Raw genomic sequence first — 22,555 nt, forward strand, 5'->3', positions numbered from 1 at the left:
AAAGCAGATTTCTCTAAGAGGTCATTAAGAAGTAGTTTAACTCTCCGTCCCAAAAATTTCTATAAAGGTTGGCATTTTGATAATGGGCACCTATCTCTTACTTTTAAATCAGGAAAACATTTTAAAACTGCACACAGCATACATACATTTTTAAAATACAAAACTCCATGAACGGGGAGGTCTGCTTAAGGAGTACTGAGGGCTGTTGAGGGTAATGAAAAGATCTGGAAACGGACAGTCCCGATGGACACACAACACGGCGAACGTAATCAATGTCACTGAATGGTATATGTACAAATGGTTAACGGCATATGCTTCCTGTATATACTTTACCACAATAAAAAAAAAAAATACATATGAATGCACAGTAGTGGGTGTATGAACGGCAGCTCAGTAGTTACTCTGGAGAGGAGGAGGAGGAAGAAGAGATGAAGGTAGAGGGCTTTAGGTACATCTGCAGTATTTTATCTCCTTTCCGTTTAAAAAGGAGAGATCAGATGCCACTATGCCAAAGTTAGTATCTGTTAAATCTGGACAACCGTATGTTAAACCCAGTCGATCCTGACGCATAGTGACCCTATGGGACAGAGTAGAACTGCCCCCAGAGGATGTCCAAGGAGCAGATGGTGGACTGGAACTGCCGACCTTTTGGTTTAGAAACCCTATGGGGCAGTTCTACTTTGTCCTGTAGGGTTGTTATGAGTTGGAATCGACTTGATGGCAATGGGTTTGGGGTTTTTTTGGCTGTAGGAGCCATGTAAGGAGCCCTGGTTGTGCAGTGATTAAGCGCTCCGCTGCTGACTGGAAGGTTGGAGGTTTGAACCCACCAGCTGCTCCTGGGGAGAAAAGATCTGGAGATATGGTCACATAAAGATTTCAGCCTCGGAAATACGATGGGGCAGTCCTACTCTGTCCTGTAGAGTCGCTGTGAGTCAGAAACGACAAAAAACGACAAATAACAACAACAACAAAGAACCACGTGGAAAAAAACAGTTGGATCCCAACCTCACCCCTTAAACCGGGATTCGCCCTTGGTCCCAAGCTCTCAGTAGGTAACAGTCATGAGGAAGAGGTAGGTGACAGGACAGACAGGTATTTCCCCTCCCTGCAGGCCCATCAGGGCCTGCCTTGTGATCGGAGGGGTGCTAGGTACAGATAATACCTTAACCTTGATTAGCAAGCACCTTATGTACTTACCAAAGACGAGCAAGAATGGGCAAAGGCCAGACCCCAGGGCGGGTGAAAGGAAAGGGGATGGGGGAGGAGAGGCCAGGGAAGGGTTAGATGGTAAAGGCAGGTGGGCTTCCTCTCCGCCCACTGCTTGACAGTCCTAGCTTCTGGGCCATGACGAGCAGCCTCAAGTCCTACCTTTGTTCTGAAATTCTCTCACTTACAGCCAGAAGCTAAAAGACTGGAAACCCAACCAGTACTCCCAGTTCTTCCTTTCGTAAAGGGTAAAATTAAATTTAAAAGAAAAGATGCTATCAAGATTTACCCAAAACAAAGCACATCAATTTTCTGCATATACGCTCAGACGGTGCCATTTGCTTGGTACCTGTTCAGTGGTTCCCCTTCCGTAGCCTTCACTTAAAACATTCATGCAGCCACCCTGTCCTGAAAACACCTTGACTTGAATTAGCTTGTCCCAAGACAAATTCCTCATGAGCCAGCAGCTGCCTGGAGCCCTGGTGGTGTCGTGGTTAAGAGCTCAACTGCTAACCAGAAGGTCAGCAGTTCAAATCCAAGAGCCACTCCTTGAAAACCGTACGGTGCAGTTCTACTCTGTCCTATAGGGTCGCTATGAGTCAGAATTGACTTGACGGCAACGGGTTTGGTTAGCACTTGTCTGAGTTTTTGCAGACCCTTGTGTTACCCACCAGTGAGACTGCCCCCAGGGTCATCGTGGGCCAACACGATCCAAATCCAGTTACCTGGATTCATCATTATCCTTCTTAAATTTTCTACAGAATTTGTTGAATTTGAACACCTGGGACGTCGTGAAACTCTTACTTGCTTCTGTGACATTTCTCAGTCATCGACCTTTGGGGGCATTTCCCAAGAGCCTCTCCTGGACCCTCTCAGTGGCTCTGACATTGTTCCCGTGGTGTTGACGCACAGAAGCTCATAGTTTGATAAGATCAAAGGACAGCCCTCCTCCTTCCCTCCTAGGTGTGTATGAGAGCATCTCCTCTGCAAATTTCAACTCGTTTCCCCTTCCCTCTTCTGAAAACATGATTTGTAAATCCCCGCACTTCATTCTGAGGTTGACCAGAGTAAAAATCTAGTTAAACATCTCTGTGACAGAAGACATTGATCACTGCCAACATTTATTTCAAGTTAAGGGCTGAGAGCACCTGATGGGCTTTTTCACCTGATGGAAGTTAATTTCAAATTTAAAGCCTGGTTTTAGAAGGATACAAACAGCTTTTCGCTGAAATAATATTCCATTTTAAAGTAACCGTGGGGCAGAGGGCAGCACAGTGGGTAAGAGTGTGGATTTGACATGGAATGTGTAGTAAGAATCCCGACTCCATCACTCATTCACTTTGTGGTCTCGGGCAAGTAACTGATCCTCTCTGTGCTTGTTTTCTCATCTGTGAAATGGAGACGATAACGATACCAACCTCATGGACTGCTGTGAGAATTAAATGAGATAATACATGTATTATAAGGTAAGCACTTACAGCCATGCCCAGCTCACAACAAATGCCCAGTAAATGCTAGCTATCTTTTGTTTTTTTTTTTCTGACAGAACATCATGCATTTAAATTTCCTAACATTCTGTTAAAAGCCTGATAATTACAGGTGCTCTGCAAATAGGTGAGTGGACTAAGCATAATTACAGCTGAATGCCTGTATCAAGAAACGCCATGATTTGCTATGTGCTCTGACCAGCAAAAACAAGGCATGATATTTATCCAGAAACTGATTTCAAACAGCCTTACTTGCTCAGTTTCTCAAAATAATTGTGAAGATGGTCCTGACCCATGTGGAGTAAAGGAGAGTGAAGAACACCATGGATACAAGGAAGGTATTAGCCCAAGAGACAGAAAGGGCCACAGAAACCAGAGACTCCATCAGCCTGAGACCAGAAGAACTAGATGGTGCCCAGCTACCAGCAATGACCGCCCTGACAGGGAACACAACAGAGAGTCCGTGATGGAGCAGGAGAAAAGTAGGGTGCAGAACTCAGATTCTAGTAAAAAGACCAGACTTGGTAGTTTGTTTGAGACTGGAGGGACCCCAGAAGACACGACCCTCGGACTCTCTGTTAGCCCAGAACTGAAACAATTCCCGAGGCCAGTTCTTCAGACAAAGATTAGACTGGTCTATGGGACATAAAATGATACTTGGGAAGAGTGTGCTTCTTAGCTCAAGTAGATACATGAGACTAAATGGGCAGCTCCTGTCTGGAGGCGAGATGAGAAGGCAGAGAGGGTCAGGAGCTGGTTGAAAGGACACGGGAAATCCAGGGTGGAAAGGAGGAGTGTGCTGTCACAGTATAGGGAGAGCAACTAGGGTCACATAACAATATATGTATAAATTTTTGTATGAGAGACTAACTTGAATTGTAAACTTTCACTTAAAACACAACAATTAAAAAAAGATTAAAAAATAATAATAATTCTGGAGAATGACAAACATGCCACACACTACCTATATTTCACTGTCAAGCATATAAAAATAGTGGAGAAGAGGGTCACATTCGTTGGTAGAATAAGGATCTGCTGTGACTCACTGTCACCAAAAAACATGGACAGTGACCCACAACAGGATCAGAAAGCCCCCCTGTTCCTGTCACCAGGGATCGCCAGCTTCTGCAACCCAGCACACACTTCCGTGACTGCCATGAGGTACCCCCAACCTGCTGTCCTTGACAAAGAGGAGATAGGCAGGTCTGAGAGACTGTTAGCCCCTTACTAAAGCTTCCTCCCTGGCACAACAAGAATTAAGCAAGCTCTAAAGAACAAACGGGCAGCTTAAGTAGGTAACAAGGTATTGTGGATTAAGTTGTGTCCCCCAAAAATGTGTGTCAACTTGGCTAGGCCATGATTCCCAGTTTTGTGTGATTGTCCACCATTTTAGCACCTGATGTGATTTTCCTATGTGTTATATATCTTACCTCTAGGATATTAATGAGGCAGGATTAGAGGCAGTTATGTTAATAAGACAGGACTCAAAATCTACAAGGTTAGGCTGTGTCTTAAGTCAGTCTCTTTTGAGATATAAAATAGAGAAGTGAGCAGAGAGACATGGGGACCTCATTACCACTAAGCGAGAAGAGCCAGGAGTGGAGCGCATCCTTTGGACTTGCCATCCCTGTGCTGAGAAGCTCCTAGACCACAGGAAGATTGATGACAAGGACCTTCCACCAGAATCAACAGAGAGAGACAGGCTTCCCCTAGAGCTGGCACTCTGAATTTGGACTTCTAGCCTCCTAAAGTGTGAGATAATAAACTTCTCTTTGTTACAGCCACCCATTTGTGCTATTTCTGTTATAGCAGCACTAGATGACTAAGACAGAAGGTCACTCCAAATCGCTGGAACAATCCCTATACTCCAACTCAGGGTTCCTTGACTTCCTCTAAGGAAAGGGAAACTTCAGTTTTTAACTCATTTTTTTTTTTTTCATTTGTTGTGGTGTTTTCTGATCAGCTGTGAGAGACATTGAGAGAAAATTGCTACTACAAATATTTACATGTGATTTACACCAACTTAAAAAGAGTAAAAGTTGATCAACAGTTATCCCTCACTCACTTGCCATCTGACCGTGCTTTCTCGATGTGGAGGGAAGAGCGTGGCGTTAGATGCATTTATCCGTGTTCTGGAGGTCATACATCTAGGTCCAGCCCCAGAGTGTGCCACAACTTTCAGCTGTGGAGCAATGGCAAAAACTTTGGAACCATTTTTTAAAACGATAAGAAAAACTGGGAATGGAAAGGCAATAATTTGATTTGTGGCATTACCTTTAGAGAAACACAATCCTAAGGATAATATTCATAGTATGAATCAACCACTTACCACAGACGAGGCACCGTAAGTACCTTACACACACTAGCTCAAGGAATTCTCACAGAAACTCCACGAAGACGTTGACGATATTATCCCCATTTTAAACATGAGAACAGAGCCTCCGAGAGACTAAAAGTAACTTGCCCAAGGTCACAGGGCCAGGCCTTGAGCCCAGTTCTGCCTGACTCCATCCATCAATAGCGTGCATCTCAACAGCCGCAGCTTTCAGCATGTAATGACAATGCGGACTCTTCTTACAGACCCTAAGGAAACACCACCCTTGTTCCTCCTGTCGTCAAAGGAATTACGGGTGTGTTCGTGGAGCAGAAGAGGGAGCGGGGATCTCCTTTCTCTCCCACCCCATCTCACCATCTTGAATTTAGAACTCCATGCCACAGAGGTCAGATACAGATAAACAAGTGTTACTCCCCAGGAATAAAAAAGCTTTAAATCAGAGAAGATCTACTGCCTTCCGTTCATCCAAGACAACCTTAATTTTCCGAGGAAGAAGTTTATTCTGCAGCAGAAGACGGATAATGGCAGGTGACTTCAGCTTTCTCTAACGGGGAAAGATATTCCAATAAAAGACTCAAAATGGGACCAAACCAGGCCAAGACCTTTTGCAGGGAGCCGACACACCTTAAGCCACCGGATGCTCACACTGCTCGGGAAAATTCAAGTTTCAACTTAAATCCCTGAATTATGAACTTATTCTAATGATCTGGTAGTATGCTATTACAGAAAACTCTTTTCTAAACCCAAGGACTTGTAACATGTCACAGGGCTTGATTTATGCCAATATACACAATATTCATGGCACCAGGAACTAAGAATCAGGAAATGGAAATCTACTGTCTTAGATTTCCACTGGAAGGAAATGTTAGGAGAGGGAGGCTCTCCTTCTCACACTCTGCAGCTGTATTAGCGTAAGGTAGAGGAAAGCTTGCAAACACAATTTGGTACTGGTGGCGCAGTGGTTAAGCACTCGGCTGCTCACCAGAAGGTAAGTGGTTAGAACCCACTAACAGTTCCACAGGAGAAAAGACCTGGCGATCTGCTCCCGTAAAGATTACTGCCTAGAAAACCCTACGGGAAAGTTCTATTCTGTTACATGGGGTCGCTATGAGTTGAAATCGACTCAATGGCACCCAACAACGAGAATAACTAGTTTTTTCCTACAACCAGTAAAATGATAAAAATACTCACTCAACAAAAACTTGCTTTGGAAAAATTGTTCCTCAAAACAAACAAAAAAAGGTATAAGTTTGTAGGCTATACTTCCCAGTTACATTACAGGATGCGAGAGAGGGTGAAAACATTCCAGAAAAATAAAGTTAAAAAGTAATAAACATAAAGTGGCAGTTAAGAGAGTAGGTTCTGGAGTCACAGACTCATAGAATCTTGGTTCTGCTGAGAGACTTCCAAAAAGCTATTTCCTCTCTGTCGGCCTCAGTTTCCTCATCTGTAGAATGGAGATAAGACTAGTACCTAGCTCACAGTTGCTGGTAATACATGATGTGCTGCATATCACCTCAGAGTACAGTGAATGGCACACTATTGCTCCATAATACAGGCTCTTATCATCATTGTTACTATTACTACTGATCTAACTATAAGGAATATCCACAAACATCATGGCTGGATCATTTGTAGGCAGAAGACCGAGGAGAAGAATGAAAGGAACAAATCAAGGCATGATTTCATTTACTGTTACAGATAACTAGACTAGACCTCAGCATTCTTTCATATTGCGCCCATCACCTAGACCAGGCCCACTTATCTGTGCGCTTTAAATGTGCAGAAGGGCACATCTGGGCTAGTGGGGGCAAAAAGGCACCTACACGTTGATTCTGACTCATAGCGTCCCTACCTACAACAGAACTAAACACTCCCCAGTTCTGTGCCATCCTCACAGTCATTGTTAGGCGTTAGCCCATTGTTGCAGCCACAGTGTCAATCCATATCCTTGAGGGTCTTCCTGTTTTTTGCTGGCCCTCTACTTTACCAAGTATGATGTCCTTCTCCAGGGAATGATCCCTCCTGATAACATGTCCAAAGTATGTCAGATGTAGTCTTGCCATCCTTGCTTCTAAGGAGCATTCTGGCTGTACTTCTTCCAAGACAGATTTGTTCATTCCTTTGGCAGTCCATGGTATATTCAATATTCTTGGCCAACACCTTAATTGAAAGGCATCAGTTCTTCTTCAGTCTTCCTTATTCATCGTCCAGCTTATACCATGGCTTGGGTCAGGAGCACCTTAGTCCTTAAAGTGACATCTTTGCTTTTTAAAACTTTAAAGAGATTTTTTGCAGCAGATTTGCCCAATGAAATGCATCGTTTGATTTCTTGACTGCCACTTCTTCCATGGGTGTTGACTGTGGATCCAAGTAAAATGAAATCCTTGACAACTTCAATCTTTTCTCTGTTTTTCATGATGTTGTTTATTGGTCCAGTTGTGAGGATTTTTGTTTTCTTTACGTTGAGGTGTAATCCATACTGAAGGCTGCTGTCTTTTGATCTTCATCAGTAAGTGCTTCAAGTCCTCTTCATTTTCAGCAAGCAGGGTTGTGTCATCTGCATATCGCAGGTTGTTAATGCGTCTTCCTCCAATCCTGATGCCCTGTTCTTCGTATAGTCCAGCTTCTCAGATTATTTGCTCAGCATACAGATTGAATAGGTATGGTGAAAGGATACAACCCTGATGCACACCTTTCCCGACGTTAAACCATGAAGTAACCCCTTGTTCCATTTGAACGACTGCCTCTTGATCTACGTACAGGTTCCTCCTGAGCACAATTAAGTGTTCTGGAATTCCCATTCTTCGCAATGTTATCCATAATTTGTTATGATCCACATAGTCGAATGCCTTTGCATAGTCAGTAAAACACAAGTAAACATCTTTCTGGTATTCTCTTTCAGCCAGGATTGATTTGACATCAGCAATGATATCCCTGGTTCCACATCCTCTTCTGAATCCAGCTTGAATTTCTGGCAGTTCCCTGTCAATGTACTGCTGCAACCGCTCTTGAGTGATCGCCAGCAAAAATTTACTTGCATGTGATATTAATGATATTTTTCTATAATTTCCGCATTTGGTTGGATCACCTTTCTTTGGAATAGGCATAAATATGGATCTCTTCCAGTTGGTTGGCCAGGTAGCTGTCTTCCAAATTTCTTGGCATGGACGAATGAGCACTTCCAGTGCTGCATGTGTTTGCTGAAACATCTAAACTGATATTCCATCAATTCCCGCAGCCTTGTTTTTCACCAATGCCTTCAGTGAAGCTTGGACTTCTTCCTTCGGTACCATTGGTTCTTGATCATATGCTACCTCCTGATATGGATGAACGTCAACCAATTCTTTTGGTACAGTAACTCGGGCGTATTCCTTCCATCTTCTTTTGATGTTTCCTGCATGGTTTAGTATTTTCCCCACAGAATCCTTCAATATTGCAACTTGAGCCTTGAATTTTTCCTTCAGTTCTTTCAGCCTGAGAAATGCCGAGCATGTTCTTCCTGTTTGGTTTTCTAAGTCCAAGTCTTTGCATGTTTCACTGTAATACAATGGTCTGCTGTGATTTATAAGGTTTTCACTGGCTAACTTTTTTCAGAATTAGACCGCCAGGTCCTTCCTCCTAGTCTGTCTTAGTCTGGAAGCTCAGCTGAAAGCTGTCCACCATGGACAACCTTGCCGGTATTTGAATACCGGTGGCACAGCTTCCAGCATCACAGCAACACGCAAGCCCCACAGTACGACAAACTGACAGACGCGTGCTACTGGGAGATAGTGGGTCCAGGCCAAGGGTGCTGCTAAACATCCTACAATGTGTAGGACAGCCCCCACAACGAACAATTATCCGGTCCCCATGTCAACAATGCCAGATGAAAGCCCTGATCTAGTACTAGCCACGTGCCCTGCGGTGAAAGCTTCAAATACCACAGAATTCACTTTCTCATCCAAAGTAGTCAAACTGGCCATGTATCTGTTTGAAATGTGGTAGCAGGCCAGAGTATTAATACGGTGACTCACAAGCAGCCCAGAGCGCCTGAAAACTTTAAACCTCCTCCTGATAATCGAAAAAGGTGAAGATTCTTGGCCTGGAAGACAGCCCTGTGGCCACTAACCAAGGTCAGCCCTGTAAGCGCTAGCAGTACCTCACGCCCTGCAGAGCTGAGCTGGCCACACACCCAGCAATCCCGAACGGGCTCAGCATAAACCAGCGGTGACTCTGGGAAGGATGGGTAAAAGTCCTCCCGAGCAGCCTCTCCCAGTAGCTGGGAAGCCTCCCTGAAGCTGAAAACCACTGGAGGCCCAGCAGATAAGCTCCCTGACTCAACCCTGGAATTACAATTAGGCAGTGGGTAGCTGGATCAGTCCTAAAGAGCTGGTACAGGTAATTATCCCTTATCTGTACACCATAGCCAAGCCTAAATTACTGCCTTGCTCAAAGCTATTGCATCTCCTCACTGTTGCCTCTGGCATGTGAAGCATTTGCAGTTGCCTCCTTGAATCGGTCATGTAAATACGGCTGTGCATACTGTACATTTTTAACCCAGCCAGTTAATCAACTGTCGGTGGTCTGCCTGTCACCCTCTCCACATACTCAGGTCATAAACGACTTGGGCCTCCAACGTTATTCCCCGAGTTAAGAGTGCTCTAGAAATAATGGTGAGTGACTTGGTAAGAGCAAGTAAATCCCAAATTTTGGTAAAGGCAAAATCAGGTACTCAGGGTTGCCTTCTCAACTGGAGCTGAATATCCGGCTCTTTCTTTTATTAATGATACAAGTTTAGATATACCTGGAATAGCTAGGATACCTGACATAGCTAGCAAACTGACATTCAAGATAACGGCAAAACGTCCCTTGGAGGAAAACGAATGCAGCTAAGTAGACTAGCATACACCTTAACTCTAACTTCCGAAGTCTCTATTTATTGGGTAGCTCTGTACAAGTTCATGAGAAAAGTTGCCCTGTGCTGTCTGAAGTACCCTCAATGTTTCCATCAACGTCACTGAAGACATCGTAATCGAAACTACATTTGCGTTTAAAACTGTCTTAGTGCCGCCGATGTACAGTTTATCATTAAAATCAAAAGTTTAGTTAAAGCATTTGGTCCAGCGAGACAGAACAAATATTTCAACTGCCGGAAGATGTTAAAAGTCAAGAGTTCTGGCATTTGAAGAAACGTATATAATGACTCCCTGAAAAACAAAACATCTCCAAAAGAACCAAGGAAGCATGCTGTCTCATAGGAAATCAATAAAACAGATAAACACAAAAATTGTAATTCTTCTCCAATCTTTATTTATTAAACTTCCTTAGCTACTGGAGCTATTTAAATTGCCCCAGGTATGAGAAATAATTACTCCTTGGAGATATGAAAACATTATTTCCCTAATTATGAAAAATCATTATCATCATCTTTAAGTCTTTATCACAGTCAGATTTACACAATGACTTTTCATGGTAGACCAGACAAAGTTTCCATTTCAGCTAGACGGCCAAATGTCTGAAATAATTCATAATATGGTCTGATTAAAAGGCACAAAAAGTAAAAGCTCCACCTCTATTTCAATTTAGTGAGACTTTCTAAGCAAAAAAAACAGCAACTCAGAAGTAGCATTTAAATAAATATTTCACGGTAAACTTGGACATTTCTTTTGTATTTTCATGGAGGTCTGTTTCTCCAATTCTCTTCACTTTGCCGAAACTGTGCCTCATGAGCTAACCCTGCCCTCATCATATGCCATCAGCTCAGCTCACCATCACTTCCGCCATACGCGGAAATAGCACACTACAGATTTGTGTTTTCACTCCAAGCTCATATTCTAGGAAAGGTGGAATATGTATATAGGACCAGCAGGAAAACATTTTCCAAGCCTATATATACTGAGTACATTTACTAAAGAAAGGTCCCTAGAGAAAGGCAGGGTGGAGGGGTGAAAGTGTGCGTGCGTGCGTGTGTGCGTGTGTGTGTGTGTGTGTGTAAGAGTGAGAGCGGCTGGAGAGAACAAATACTGCAAAGAAAGGCCTTCTCCAGTCTTTCTCCTGGACATCTCCCTCGAGCTGGACGGGAATACATCACCAGACTTCTGAAGTAAGAAGAACACACACTTTGCCCACCAACTGACCTAAGTTTATTCCCTTCAGAAGGGAGTACAGCTAACGCCTCCCAGTCATGGGGAAACTTTTAGACTTACAATCATTAAGAGCAATGGATTTTAAGTTAAGCCACAAGAAGCCCTAGACGTTGCTCCCCAGCCTGTCCTCAATCAGAGCAACTGCTACCTGTTGTATACAAAGGTTCTATGGCAGAAGCAAGTTTAAAAACACTGACTGGGCATAATACCTCCTTCCCCAGGGAAGTCATGAGAAATGAGTGCCATCAAGGTGTAACACGATTAGAACAGTACTCTGCAGACAGTCAAAGCTCAGTAGTAGTAGACCCCCTCCCGTTGTGAGGTGGGCTAGAATGACGATGATGATGATGTTTTAAGTTGTGCTTGTATGATAGTTATAAGTGAAAGCAAAACACAGATGCTATACATCTAACATCTCAAGCTTTTCAAGGGAGATTACCGCCGAGAGGCACTGGAATCACACGGCTTTAAAACTGGGATGCATAACCAGCAACACCAGAGAAAGGCTTACCTCTTCTTCTTGGTGATGATGAGGACGTCGTTAAAGAGAAAGAAGTAGACTTGCTGTTTGGATGTCCTTTTTGAGAAAAGCACGGTGTCCTCTACAAAGGCCGTCAATTCACCTCTTTTTACCAACCACCGGGAAGAGGAAACTAAAGGAAAGGGCTGCAAAAAGAGAAAAACTCAACACCCAAGGCCAAATTAACGTCCTTTCGTGACTATCAGAAGTAGGATATAAAACTGACTTTCAAACAAATGAGACACATTATGGTGTGCACCAGTATTTGGTAGATGTACAATCAAAATAAATCAACCAGTTGTCATTGAGTTGACTCTAACTCATGGTGATCCCATACAGCTTTCAATGGCTGATTTTTCAGAAATAGACCACCAGGCCGTTCTTCCAAGGCACCTCTGGGTAAACTCAAACCACCAACCTTTCGATTATCAGCCGAGCCCAGGAACCATTTGCACCACCCAGGGAAAAAAAAGATGTAATATAAAATATAATCAGAGAAGTGCAGGGCATTCTCCAGGAGTAAATGAAAAAGAACAATTTATTTCCAACATAAAAACTGTTAATTTTCCAATATATGTCAACAAAAACTCCCTGAGAAAATGTTATTGGGTCCACCAAAAATTATGACCCTTCAAATAACTCTCAACAGAAAAAGAAGATAGGGTGTCACTTAAAATTGAAAAGCCTAGTAAACAAATCTATCAGTGTCAACTAGAGTTATTTTAAATATCTCAAAACAGAATCTAAACATCCTGAAAAACACAGATAACTGTGGTTGACAGGAGACAAATATGAAAGTCTACATTTGCCTTATGAACAAAAAAGGCTTTAGGTAAGAGACAGAAAGGAAAAAAAACAAACCCACAAACTTCTGTTTTGTCTACTGGTTATCTACTCAGTCATATTCTTGAGACCACTTGTTCTTAAGTTTATGGTAATTTTTCCCATGGAAGTTCATCCCTGAAAGAAAGCATCATGCCATTTTCTGGCTGTGAAAATCAAATTCTTCCAAAATAATCCATGATAACCCATAGAAAAGGTTGTATCCAAGGAATCACATACTGCTTTTCTTTATTCAGTCTCATATAAGCCAACTGGAAAAAAATCACAGAATAATCCTTGCCCGTGAGCACTCTCACCATCTCTCTCTTTTTAAGATACCAGAAATGCTTACTGCCCAAAATCTGACGTTGAAGACTATATCCATAAGATAAGCAAAATTTCTTGCACACGCAAAACACAGGAGTGTAGTACAACCAAATGCCCTTCTTTTCAGGGAAAAATGATTAAAAATAGTTAAAAGAAACTGGAGGCATTAGGGAGGAAATAAGAGGGTTAAGAACACCTATTCTTAAGTTTATGGTAATTTTTCCCATGGGAGTTCACCCCGAAAGCATCACGCCAGTTTCTGGCTGTGAAAATCAAGTTCTCCCAAAATAATTCATCATAATCTCAGAGAAAAGGCTGTATCCAAGGGATTATATATGTTTGCATATGATTACATATGATTTCATACGCTTCATAACTTTATAAAGGCCTTCTATAAGAAGGATTTTCATCAGTTACGTACTATTTTCCCGATTGTGTTGCTTTTCCTATGGCCCTGAACTGACCTTACCCAGCTCCTCCTCCTAGTGCACAGGGCCTGGTCCACATGAGCTTCTGCTGACCGCTCATGAGCAGAACCAGTACCAGACCGGCGGGAACGGGCAGCACATATTCAAGAACGAGTTAAGGAGGAGAAACAAATGGACATGAACCATTCATTAACAATCTTTTTTTGCAAACTGGACAAGAAGGGTCCTTGTTTGAGTTAGAAGAACACCACAGTTCAACTCATGGGATACCACTGTTTTGGGAGAGACTTTGAGAAGTACTGAAGAAATCTAATAGGTTCCTTTCAATTCTAAAATTCTATTATTTTAACGATCTGCTTCCCCACATTTGGTGTCTTCCTAGGAAAAGAGTTGTGCTTCTTAGATAATGCCTCAACTTCTTTACTTGTGGCCTGGAGAAAGGTCACTCAGATCAGACCTGGGTGAGCCAAAGCTGAAGTGCCTGAAATATCTGCTCCTCATCTGGCAGCCTCTCTCTTATCAACTGATGGCCCTTCTTTGAAAAGCAAATTAGCCTCAACCATCTCTCCTCATTTACATAAGAGTTAACCAATCGTCTGTAATAATACTGGTTATGAAGAGGCACGCGGATACCTTGATTTTAAATTCCAGCTGGGAGTTAATTGTGTACATCATTTCAGTCCTTTCCATTTTCCGGGCTCCTTCATTGCACAGTCGAACCAACTGGGAAGACAGAACAAGGAGGAGGGTTAGTAGATCAAGGCGCGTGACCTCGCTTCCAAAGGCGAATCTCTCCTGGGAAATGCTTAGCACACAGGGAGTTAAAGAACATGCCATTTTACACAATTAAGACGCTATGTCCAGTTAGAAGTGGTGTGATAAGAGAAGTGAAGACCGGGGGCATAAAAAGTCCTGAAAACTTTTAGGGACACATACGCTGCAAGTCCTCTTCTCACACCAGCCTACCTCCACCCCCATCTCGGTCCTTCCTGCTCCTTTTCTTGGCCCCTCCCTCCTCACGTGACCCGGGGGGGACCCCCCCCCCAACCTCAAGACGAGCAGCCCCCTTCACCCCACTTTCAAACCAGAGCAGTTTCAGACAGACAACCAACTTTTAAGGCAAATTGTAAGCAAAGAGAGATGCACGCGGCAGGTAAGCACGGACTTATTTGTGCTTACTTACTAATCCGTAATAAACAATTTCTCATTTTTTCACCTCATCAAAGCTTCTGCTTCTAGGTATGGCTGACATCTGTCTCTCTCCCAACCCCAAAGCACCTTCCTAGAGAACTGAACTCTCTTTTTAAATTTACAATCCCTGTCAGGGACGGATGACCCAGTAAACGAGGTAAGCATGGCTTCACCTGTGCATACTTACTAATCTGTAGTGAACAGTTTCACATGTTTCTCACCACATCTTGTTCACTACGGATAAGTAAGTACACACAAGTGAAGCCATGCTTACCTTGCTTACTGGGTAATTCAGCCCTAACAGCAAACAGCCCTGAAGGAGGAAAACCTTGGCCAGAGCCTGGTGGCTAACCATTCTTCAAGGATGGCCAAGCTAAGAGAAATTCAGTTTAATGAGAAGCCCTGAATTATCTACAGATCAAATGCATTCAGTGCCTTGATGAATACTTAGTTCACCGATCTAAATCAAAACAAACTTTGTATTTCCTATTTCTTATTAACTGGAAAACCTGCAAAAAATATATCCATACAAGGCTCACTGGCCTAAAAGAGAAATATGATTGTTAAAAATAAAGGCTGGAGATTCTAATCGGATTTATTTTTATTACCGCTTTGTCAGGTAATTAATGCATGCCCACTGTAAAAGAAAATAATAATGATAATACAGAAGTAAATAAAATAGACCTGAAAGATCGTGACCTGCTCTGTTCCCCCGAGGTAACTGTTAACAGGATGGGTTATAGGCTTTCTTTTTTTTTTTTTCCTCCCCCTTACGCTTATATAAACATAAAAACACACATGCGCAGAAATTTTTCTTTCATTTTTGGGAACACGCTGTTCTATGTTTGTCTATGACCTGATTATTTTCACTAACAGTACTTCCCTTATAAATGTATCACTCATTGAAGAAATCGTTTATTTAGCACCTACTATGTGTCAGATGGAGCCCTGGTGGCGCTGTGGTTAAAGCTTGGCTACTAACCAAAAGGTCGGCAGTTCGAATCCACCTGCCACTCCTTGGAAACCCTATAGGGTGGTATTATTCTGTCCTCTACGGTCGCTATGAGTCGGATTCAACTCGACAGCAACAGTAAGTACAGGATACCACAGGCTAGTACAGGATATAGCATAACAGCATGATTGCCTTACTGGAAACATTTAGGGTGATACTTTCCTCCTCTTTGTTTTTCGCTCTTGTAAACAAGGTGAAAAGAAACAGCCTTGAACACTTGAGCATTCTATGATCATTCGTAAGGTTCTAAGAAGTGAAATTTTTGCATCAAATACCATGTGTATTTTTGACTTTGCTAAATACTCCAAACTGCCTTCCAAAAAGGCTGTACCAATTTTTACTTCTGCTAAAAGTGTGTGGGAATGCTCAAATCCAACTCTCTTGTCAGCCGTGACTATTATCCCTCTTTTGGTCTAATTACTTTTACAATAAGAAAAACATAGGAACATTTACTTACGAAAATTAATGAGATCAGAAAATAACCATTATAATGTTAGTGAAAAAAACATAATATAGACTAATATAAACCTTATGGGTGACCTCAAATATGAAAAAAAAAATGCACAGAAAGAAAATGTCCCATTAAAAAAGGCTTCATTTTACAGGCCTTTATAAAATTTGATTTAAATAATAAATACGGGAACCATGTGCCTAGATGATAACAGTGATACATATCTCCAGGCGGCTGGATGACAGGAGATGCTCAAAACAACATCAGATTTATGGGAAAAGATTAAAGAAGCCTTAATTATTTTGCCTCTAGGAGAAAAGACTGTAACTTAATACTAGCCCCAAATGTTAAGTAGACTTTTATGAGGTAAGGGTTAAATTAAGGCACTTATTGTCTTTTCAGGAGAGAGAAAACAGCAGGGAAGATTTCATTAGGAAGTAAGAAGGCATCTCTCCACCCCTACTCCTTACACATCAGAGAACCCTCTGGACAAGCTCGCCTCTCAGGTTCCCTGGAAATCTCCCTTCTCCCACCTGCCTTTCCAGCATGTCGCAGAAAATCGAGAAGTAAACACGTTTTCATTCAATAAAAACATCTTCCCTGCTTTTGAGTTGTTTAATCAGGCCAGCAAGCCTTTTCTGAGGCCCCAAACCAATCAACTGCCACAGTCATTTCGGCAGCACATACACGCCATTCTGCCCAAGTATTACTCATACCATGCAAATAAACCGCATTAGGACTTCAACGACCAAAAAAGGCATCACTCATTTTTTTTTCCAAGAATGAGTAACTGTGTAAGGAGACTTGCCCACAGCCTTACATGGAGTCTAGTTCTAAAAACCTGGGCCTTAACATACCAAATATAACTCTAAAATAAATACTGGGAGCTCCCAATTTCTCTAATTTCAGATAAAGCAAATGAGAAATTCTGATTCTAATTTCAAATCATAAATGCTCTCTCTATATATACAATCATTTCTGCTGAAAACACTGATACTGTTTTCCCAGAATCTATAAAACCCAATAAGCAATCTTCACAAATAAAACAGAAGATTCATTCCTGAGCTGGCTATATTAATGAATGACTTCAGTCCCACGTTACACCAGGAGACGGGCGAACATATTGTGATATTCATGGCTCGTGCTGAGACAGAGAAATGCCGTCCTACAGAGCAAATCAGTCACAGGGACAGCGCTTCTTCACAGATAGCCTTTTCTAAGCTTATACACTTACAGTATCAATAAAGTAAGACAATTTACGGGTCCATTACCATTTCTGCCAGCCTTCCCTAAACTGCCTGGTTCTCAATCAAGTGAAAAAGAGGTGCCTGAAGAACACAGCAGTCACACTGTAACAGATGTGAAATTCTTGAAAAACTTTAGATGATATTCCTGGGTTCACTTTTAAAACCAACCTTTCCTCTTTTCTCTTCTGCCTGAATTCTTATTCTTCCATCTATGTTAGTCTCAGTAACCAAAAACCAAAAAAAAGCCATTGCTATCGAGTCGATTCCGACTCATAGCGACCCTACGGGACGCAGTAGAACTGCCCCATAGGGTTTCCAAGGAGCGCCTGGTGGATTTGAACCGCAGACCTTTTGGTTAGCAGCCGAGCTCTTAACCACTGCGCCACCAGGGTTCCAAAATCTCAGTAACTCAGTAATCAGTACTCAGTAATCTCAGTAACAATCAAGCACAGTGCGACAAAATCTCTTTCAAGCCCAAGGTTAGGACTTCTCCAGCAGCTTCTCCTACAGACTCTCTGCTCCCTCACTTCTCTTTGAGGATCTGGGGTCCCAGAGGAGGGGCCCATTCACAACACGACCTCAGGCAACTTCACAGCTGCCAGTCTAGGCCCCTTTGCTTGGCGTTTCCCTGAAGTATTCAGAAGACTGGCAGGACAAGAGATGAATTCATACGGATCACAGATAGACTTCTTGTTTGTATAAAAACGTGTGGTGGGAAAATAAGCAACTGGCTCATAAAACCCACAACTCTGCAGTTATCGTCGGCAAGGATGAGGATAAGTAAAATTCTGAGTCAATTTAAAGTCGATGAAAAGAAACAGTATTTCACAGTAAAATGACGCAAAAACATGTCAGGCTCATAAAGCTGGCACGCAGCTCAAGAAGCTTAGGAAGCTTCTAATGCCGTCATTATCTTTGATCCCTGTGTCTGCCTCGCACAGTTATCCTCACTCTTACACCTTCTACTGCTTCCTTGAGCTAGATGTTCCCACTAGCATCTAAACACAAACATGCTTTCCTCATCTTTAAAAAAAACCAAAAGCACAGCCCTCCGTCCTTCCCTTCACAGCCAGCTTCTTGAAACAGCTGGCTATACTTGCTGGTGGCTGCAGTTTCGCACCTCCCACTCCCTCAACACACTCCAATCTGCTTCCACACCCACCGCTGCAAGGACGCAGCCTACCTGTCTATGAACCCACTGAATGCCTCAATCCTCATCTCACTTTATCTTTCAGGAGCATTCAACTGAGTTGACCTTCCTTCCATCAAATCACCTGCCGTATGCCAGTCCACCATGGTTTTCTTTTCCTCTGGCTTTTTTTTTCTGGCTATGGTTTTCTTTGGCTATGTTGTTGCTGTTGCTTGAATGCTGGTGCTCTTCACCGCTGAGTCTCAGATCACTGCTCTTCTCATTCCACACACTCTCCCTGGGTCATCTCATCCACTCTTCTGGCTTCAGATACCATCCACATGCTGTGATTCCCCAACCCATGTCCCCAGTTCATCTCCTCTCTGAGCTCCTGACCTGTTTATTCAGCCAACTAGGATGTTCTACAGGAATCTCAAGGACATGTTCCCAATGGAGCGCATCAGTTTCTCCCATGTTCTTACTGTAGAGATAAATAAAAACATCTACCTAGCCAGAGACTATATTCTCTTCACTGTGGTCCCCAAATGTCCTCACTCAATCTATCTCCAAGTCTACCTCCCCGGTATATAGGTCTAATTCTATCTTACTTCTATACACATTGGTTTAAGCCATTACCATCTCTTGCTGAATCAACTCGAAAGCCTCATACCTAGCCCCAACCCCATAGCAGCCTTTGTAGTGCATGACTTCATAGCTTCAACATCAACTTAGGATAGATCCACAATTCCCTAACGTGGACAAAACCCCTCATGGCTGACTCCCCACTACTCTCTCTCCTAGACTAGTCACATGAAGAACATTCCAGTTCTTCAAATTCTCCAAACACTCTCTTGTCTTTGGGCCCCTACCCATAACCAAGACACTCTTCTTCCCCCAGTTCCCAGCTCACACCTACTCTTGCCTTAGGACTCCACCTAAATATCACTATGTACGTCGCTATCATGTCACTCACCACCCTTGGTGTAATTCTCATTTAATGTCTGGCTTGCCCATTCACACTGAAAGTTCCACCAGGGTAGTGACCGTATATGTCTTATTCATCAACCGATTCTCAGGGGCTGGCACCGTGCCTGGCACAGGAGTTGGTACTCAATAATGTTTGTTGAATGCAAGAATGAATGACTAGCTGTTCAAACACAAAAGCTGACACATCTATAGGCCCTTAAAGCAAAACTGTCTGAAGCAGCAAAAATATCAACTTCATCTGAGTATGGCAAACATCATTTCGTTTTTTAACCACCTAAAGAATACCACGCAAATGGCTGTGAGAATCTACTAACTCTCAGCATCAAACCAAGACGCAGTCTCTTTCGAGGTGTCGGAGTGGTTTCCTGTCTGACCAACCGTTCAGCAGTTACCTTGCTTACTTCCTTTAAGGCCCTTTTGCAGACTTCGTACTTCGGAGAGTCCTTGGGAGTTTTTTGACAGATGGTCTGCAAAGAAGCAAAAGTGAATGAAATCAATTGATTTGTTTTATTAAGTAAAATAAGATCCATGTCTAGCTGTATCCTCTTACAGTAAACTTACAAAGCTGAACGCAATATTAAGGAGTGAGTGTGATGATGACATCAAAGTCCAATTACAAAACTAGGAAATAATCTTTAAACACACAGGACCCTAGTAAACCCAGACAATGGTGAAGTTAGAGGACAGACTTCAAAGGTGGCAGAACGTAGTTTCAAATCCCAGATTTTCCCCTTTTTTGACCTTGGGCACGTCATCTACCCGGTCTCTAGAAGCCTCAGTTCCCTCGTCTGTAAAATCGGGTTAACGCCAACTATGTCACAAGGTTGTTGCAAGGGTTAAATGAGAAAACGCACGCAGAAGTTCCTCCTAAGTCCCAGCATACAGTCGGCCCTCAATACTCGGTGAGAGTTACGTTAAGTATCCTCATCACTATCATCATCATTAGTGGTAACTACATTTGAAGATGACACAAGATGAATAAAAGGATTAAGAAAAGGGCAGCTAGGTCTTCCTTGATATGTTTATACTGCCGAATTTCACCTGTGATGGTAAAACCGAGTTCAAAGAGAGTCAATTCACGGTAAACCAACGTACATATAACTTGCAAAAACATAACATTCAAAGCCAACAGAGCCCCTTTCCTTGTTACAGATGTTTCAGTGATCAAGTTTAACTGCATCCCCCAATGAATTAAAACTGACAAGACAATATTTTCAGTATGTGTGGATTCTGCCTACGTGGCTAGGTTCTCACTTACGGCAAACAGATTATAGCAACAGGCACCTGGCAGAGGCGGAAGGCAGTTAGCAGCTAGCAAACCACTGGTCCCTTAAGTGTAGACTACCACCAGGGTTAGAAGCCAGGATGTCAGGCATCAGGCTTGTTACATGTGATACATGAGAAGCACAGAGGGTATCATCTGTGTGCTTCTATTAATAGCTCTAAAATTTTCCTGTCTGTGACCTATTGCACAAAACAGATTGTACACTGCTGCATGCATAAATGAAACAAGATTTTATTTGTATTTAATATTTAACCACATCATGAACCATGTACATTAATATGTTTTACTCTATTTCTTTTTTTTTAATGCTGCTCATGATTTAACAATTCATTTCATGACCCACGTTTTAGTCATCTAGTGCTGCTGTAACAGAAATACCACAAGTGGGTGGCTTTAACAAGGAAAAATTTATTCTCTCACAGTCTAAGAGGCTAGAAGTCCGAATTCAGGGCATCAGCTCCAGGGGAAGGCTTTGTCTCTCTGTTGGCTCTAGCGGAAGGTCCTTGTCATCAATCCTCCCCTGGTCTGGAAGTTTCTCAGCACAGAGATCCCGGGTCCAAAGGACACGCTATTCTTCTGGCTCTCGCTTCTTGGTGGTATGAGGTCCCCTTGTCTCTCTGCTTCTCATTATTCTATATCTCAAAAGAGACTGACTTAAGACACAAACTAATCTTGTAGACTGAGTCCCGCCTCATTAACATAACTACCTCTAATCCTGCCTCATAAACAGAGAGGTAGGATTTACAACACATAGGAAATCACATCAGATGACAAAATGGTGGACAATCTCACAGTACTGGGAATCACAGCCTAGCCAAGTTGACACGTATTTTGGGGGACACAATTGAAACCATGACAACCCACTAAGGGGCACTGACACAGTCTGAAAAAATACTGGTTTATGTCCCTGGCAGCAGGCACCCTTCATTAGAGTCCACGGTGTCTATGCACACGCCAAAATTTATATAACATTTTGTACAAACATGAACTTTGTAGGGAGAGTGACCACAGCTTTACTCACAATCTCAAAGGGGTCTGTGACCCATAAACCTTCAGAGCCCACTGGGAAATCAAGGCACAAATACCCAACATCATATGACATGATATATATCAGACATTGTGAGTCCCATCCTACTTATGTAACTTTCTCCAAATTAAAGAGAAGACAATAAAAAATGCTAGGTGATCACAGCGCATATAGAAGGAAACGTGGCTAAAATGCACATTTTTAAGAGAAAAAGAAAGAACCTACCCTGAAAATTCAAAAGTCTAACATTATGGAAAATGATGCATTTAAAAAAAAAAGTTTTTTTTTTTTTCATACAAGAAAGATGGAACCCTAAAAATTCATTAACTCCAACACTTCAGGAAATGATACATTTAGAAAGAACTCATTTCTCATAGAAAAGAGGAACATTTCAAATAATATTTGCCTTACGGATCAAAGTTTCGTATTCTTAACAAGTCTTATAAGTCACATGAAGTAAACCTTTTTTAAGCCAGAATTTGGCTTTGATAACCTGACTAGATTCTATTCTTAGACATGGTCTCAAAAAAAAAAAAAAGGCAGCTAATTTTTCACAACTGCAAGTTTCTTAAAATACTCAGGCAGGGGGAGGTTCCTGAATCACAGATGATGGATGGGGAAGAGTGTAATGATGGTAGGTTGAGGTGAGCTCGGACAGCAGCGAGGTGCTGAAAATTCTGGACCCACCACCAGAATCTCCCCATGCTGTGCAGCAGAGTATTACATGACCACGATCATATATTCCTATTCATTTCGAAAGTTCAGTGTTCTTTTCGAACATCCTGCAATTTACGATGGAATATAGAAAACAGAATTTATTTTCTAACCGTATTCAGTCCTTCTATTACTATATTTTTGTTTTGCGTTTTGATTGATTTGTGAAAATCAAGTACGTAAAAGCTGGCATTATAGTAATGCTATGATTCAATTTTAAAGTAAAATTATCACAAAATATTCTGATGTGATCCGGAAG

At 42.2% G+C, this 22,555-nt stretch overlaps 1 protein-coding gene across 2 annotated transcripts in view; it reads right to left on the reverse strand.

Annotated features, from left to right (window-relative positions):
• ARHGEF26 (Rho guanine nucleotide exchange factor 26) overlaps window positions 1–22,555 on the reverse strand; it is a 131,686-nt gene that overhangs the window by 20,474 nt on the left and 88,657 nt on the right. For both annotated transcript variants that reach the window (XM_004379181.3, XM_004379180.1), the window contains exons 9-11: window positions 19,663–19,737; window positions 13,887–13,976; window positions 11,668–11,822 (exon numbers count right to left, since the gene is read on the reverse strand). In XM_004379181.3, the coding sequence (XP_004379238.1) occupies window positions 11,668–11,822; window positions 13,887–13,976; window positions 19,663–19,737 (320 nt within the window). The remainder of the gene's footprint in view (window positions 1–11,667; window positions 11,823–13,886; window positions 13,977–19,662; window positions 19,738–22,555) is intronic.

This window comes from Trichechus manatus, unplaced genomic scaffold, assembly GCF_000243295.1.
Source record: "Trichechus manatus latirostris isolate Lorelei unplaced genomic scaffold, TriManLat1.0 scaffold00062, whole genome shotgun sequence".
NCBI classification, from domain to species: Eukaryota; Metazoa; Chordata; class Mammalia; order Sirenia; family Trichechidae; genus Trichechus; species Trichechus manatus.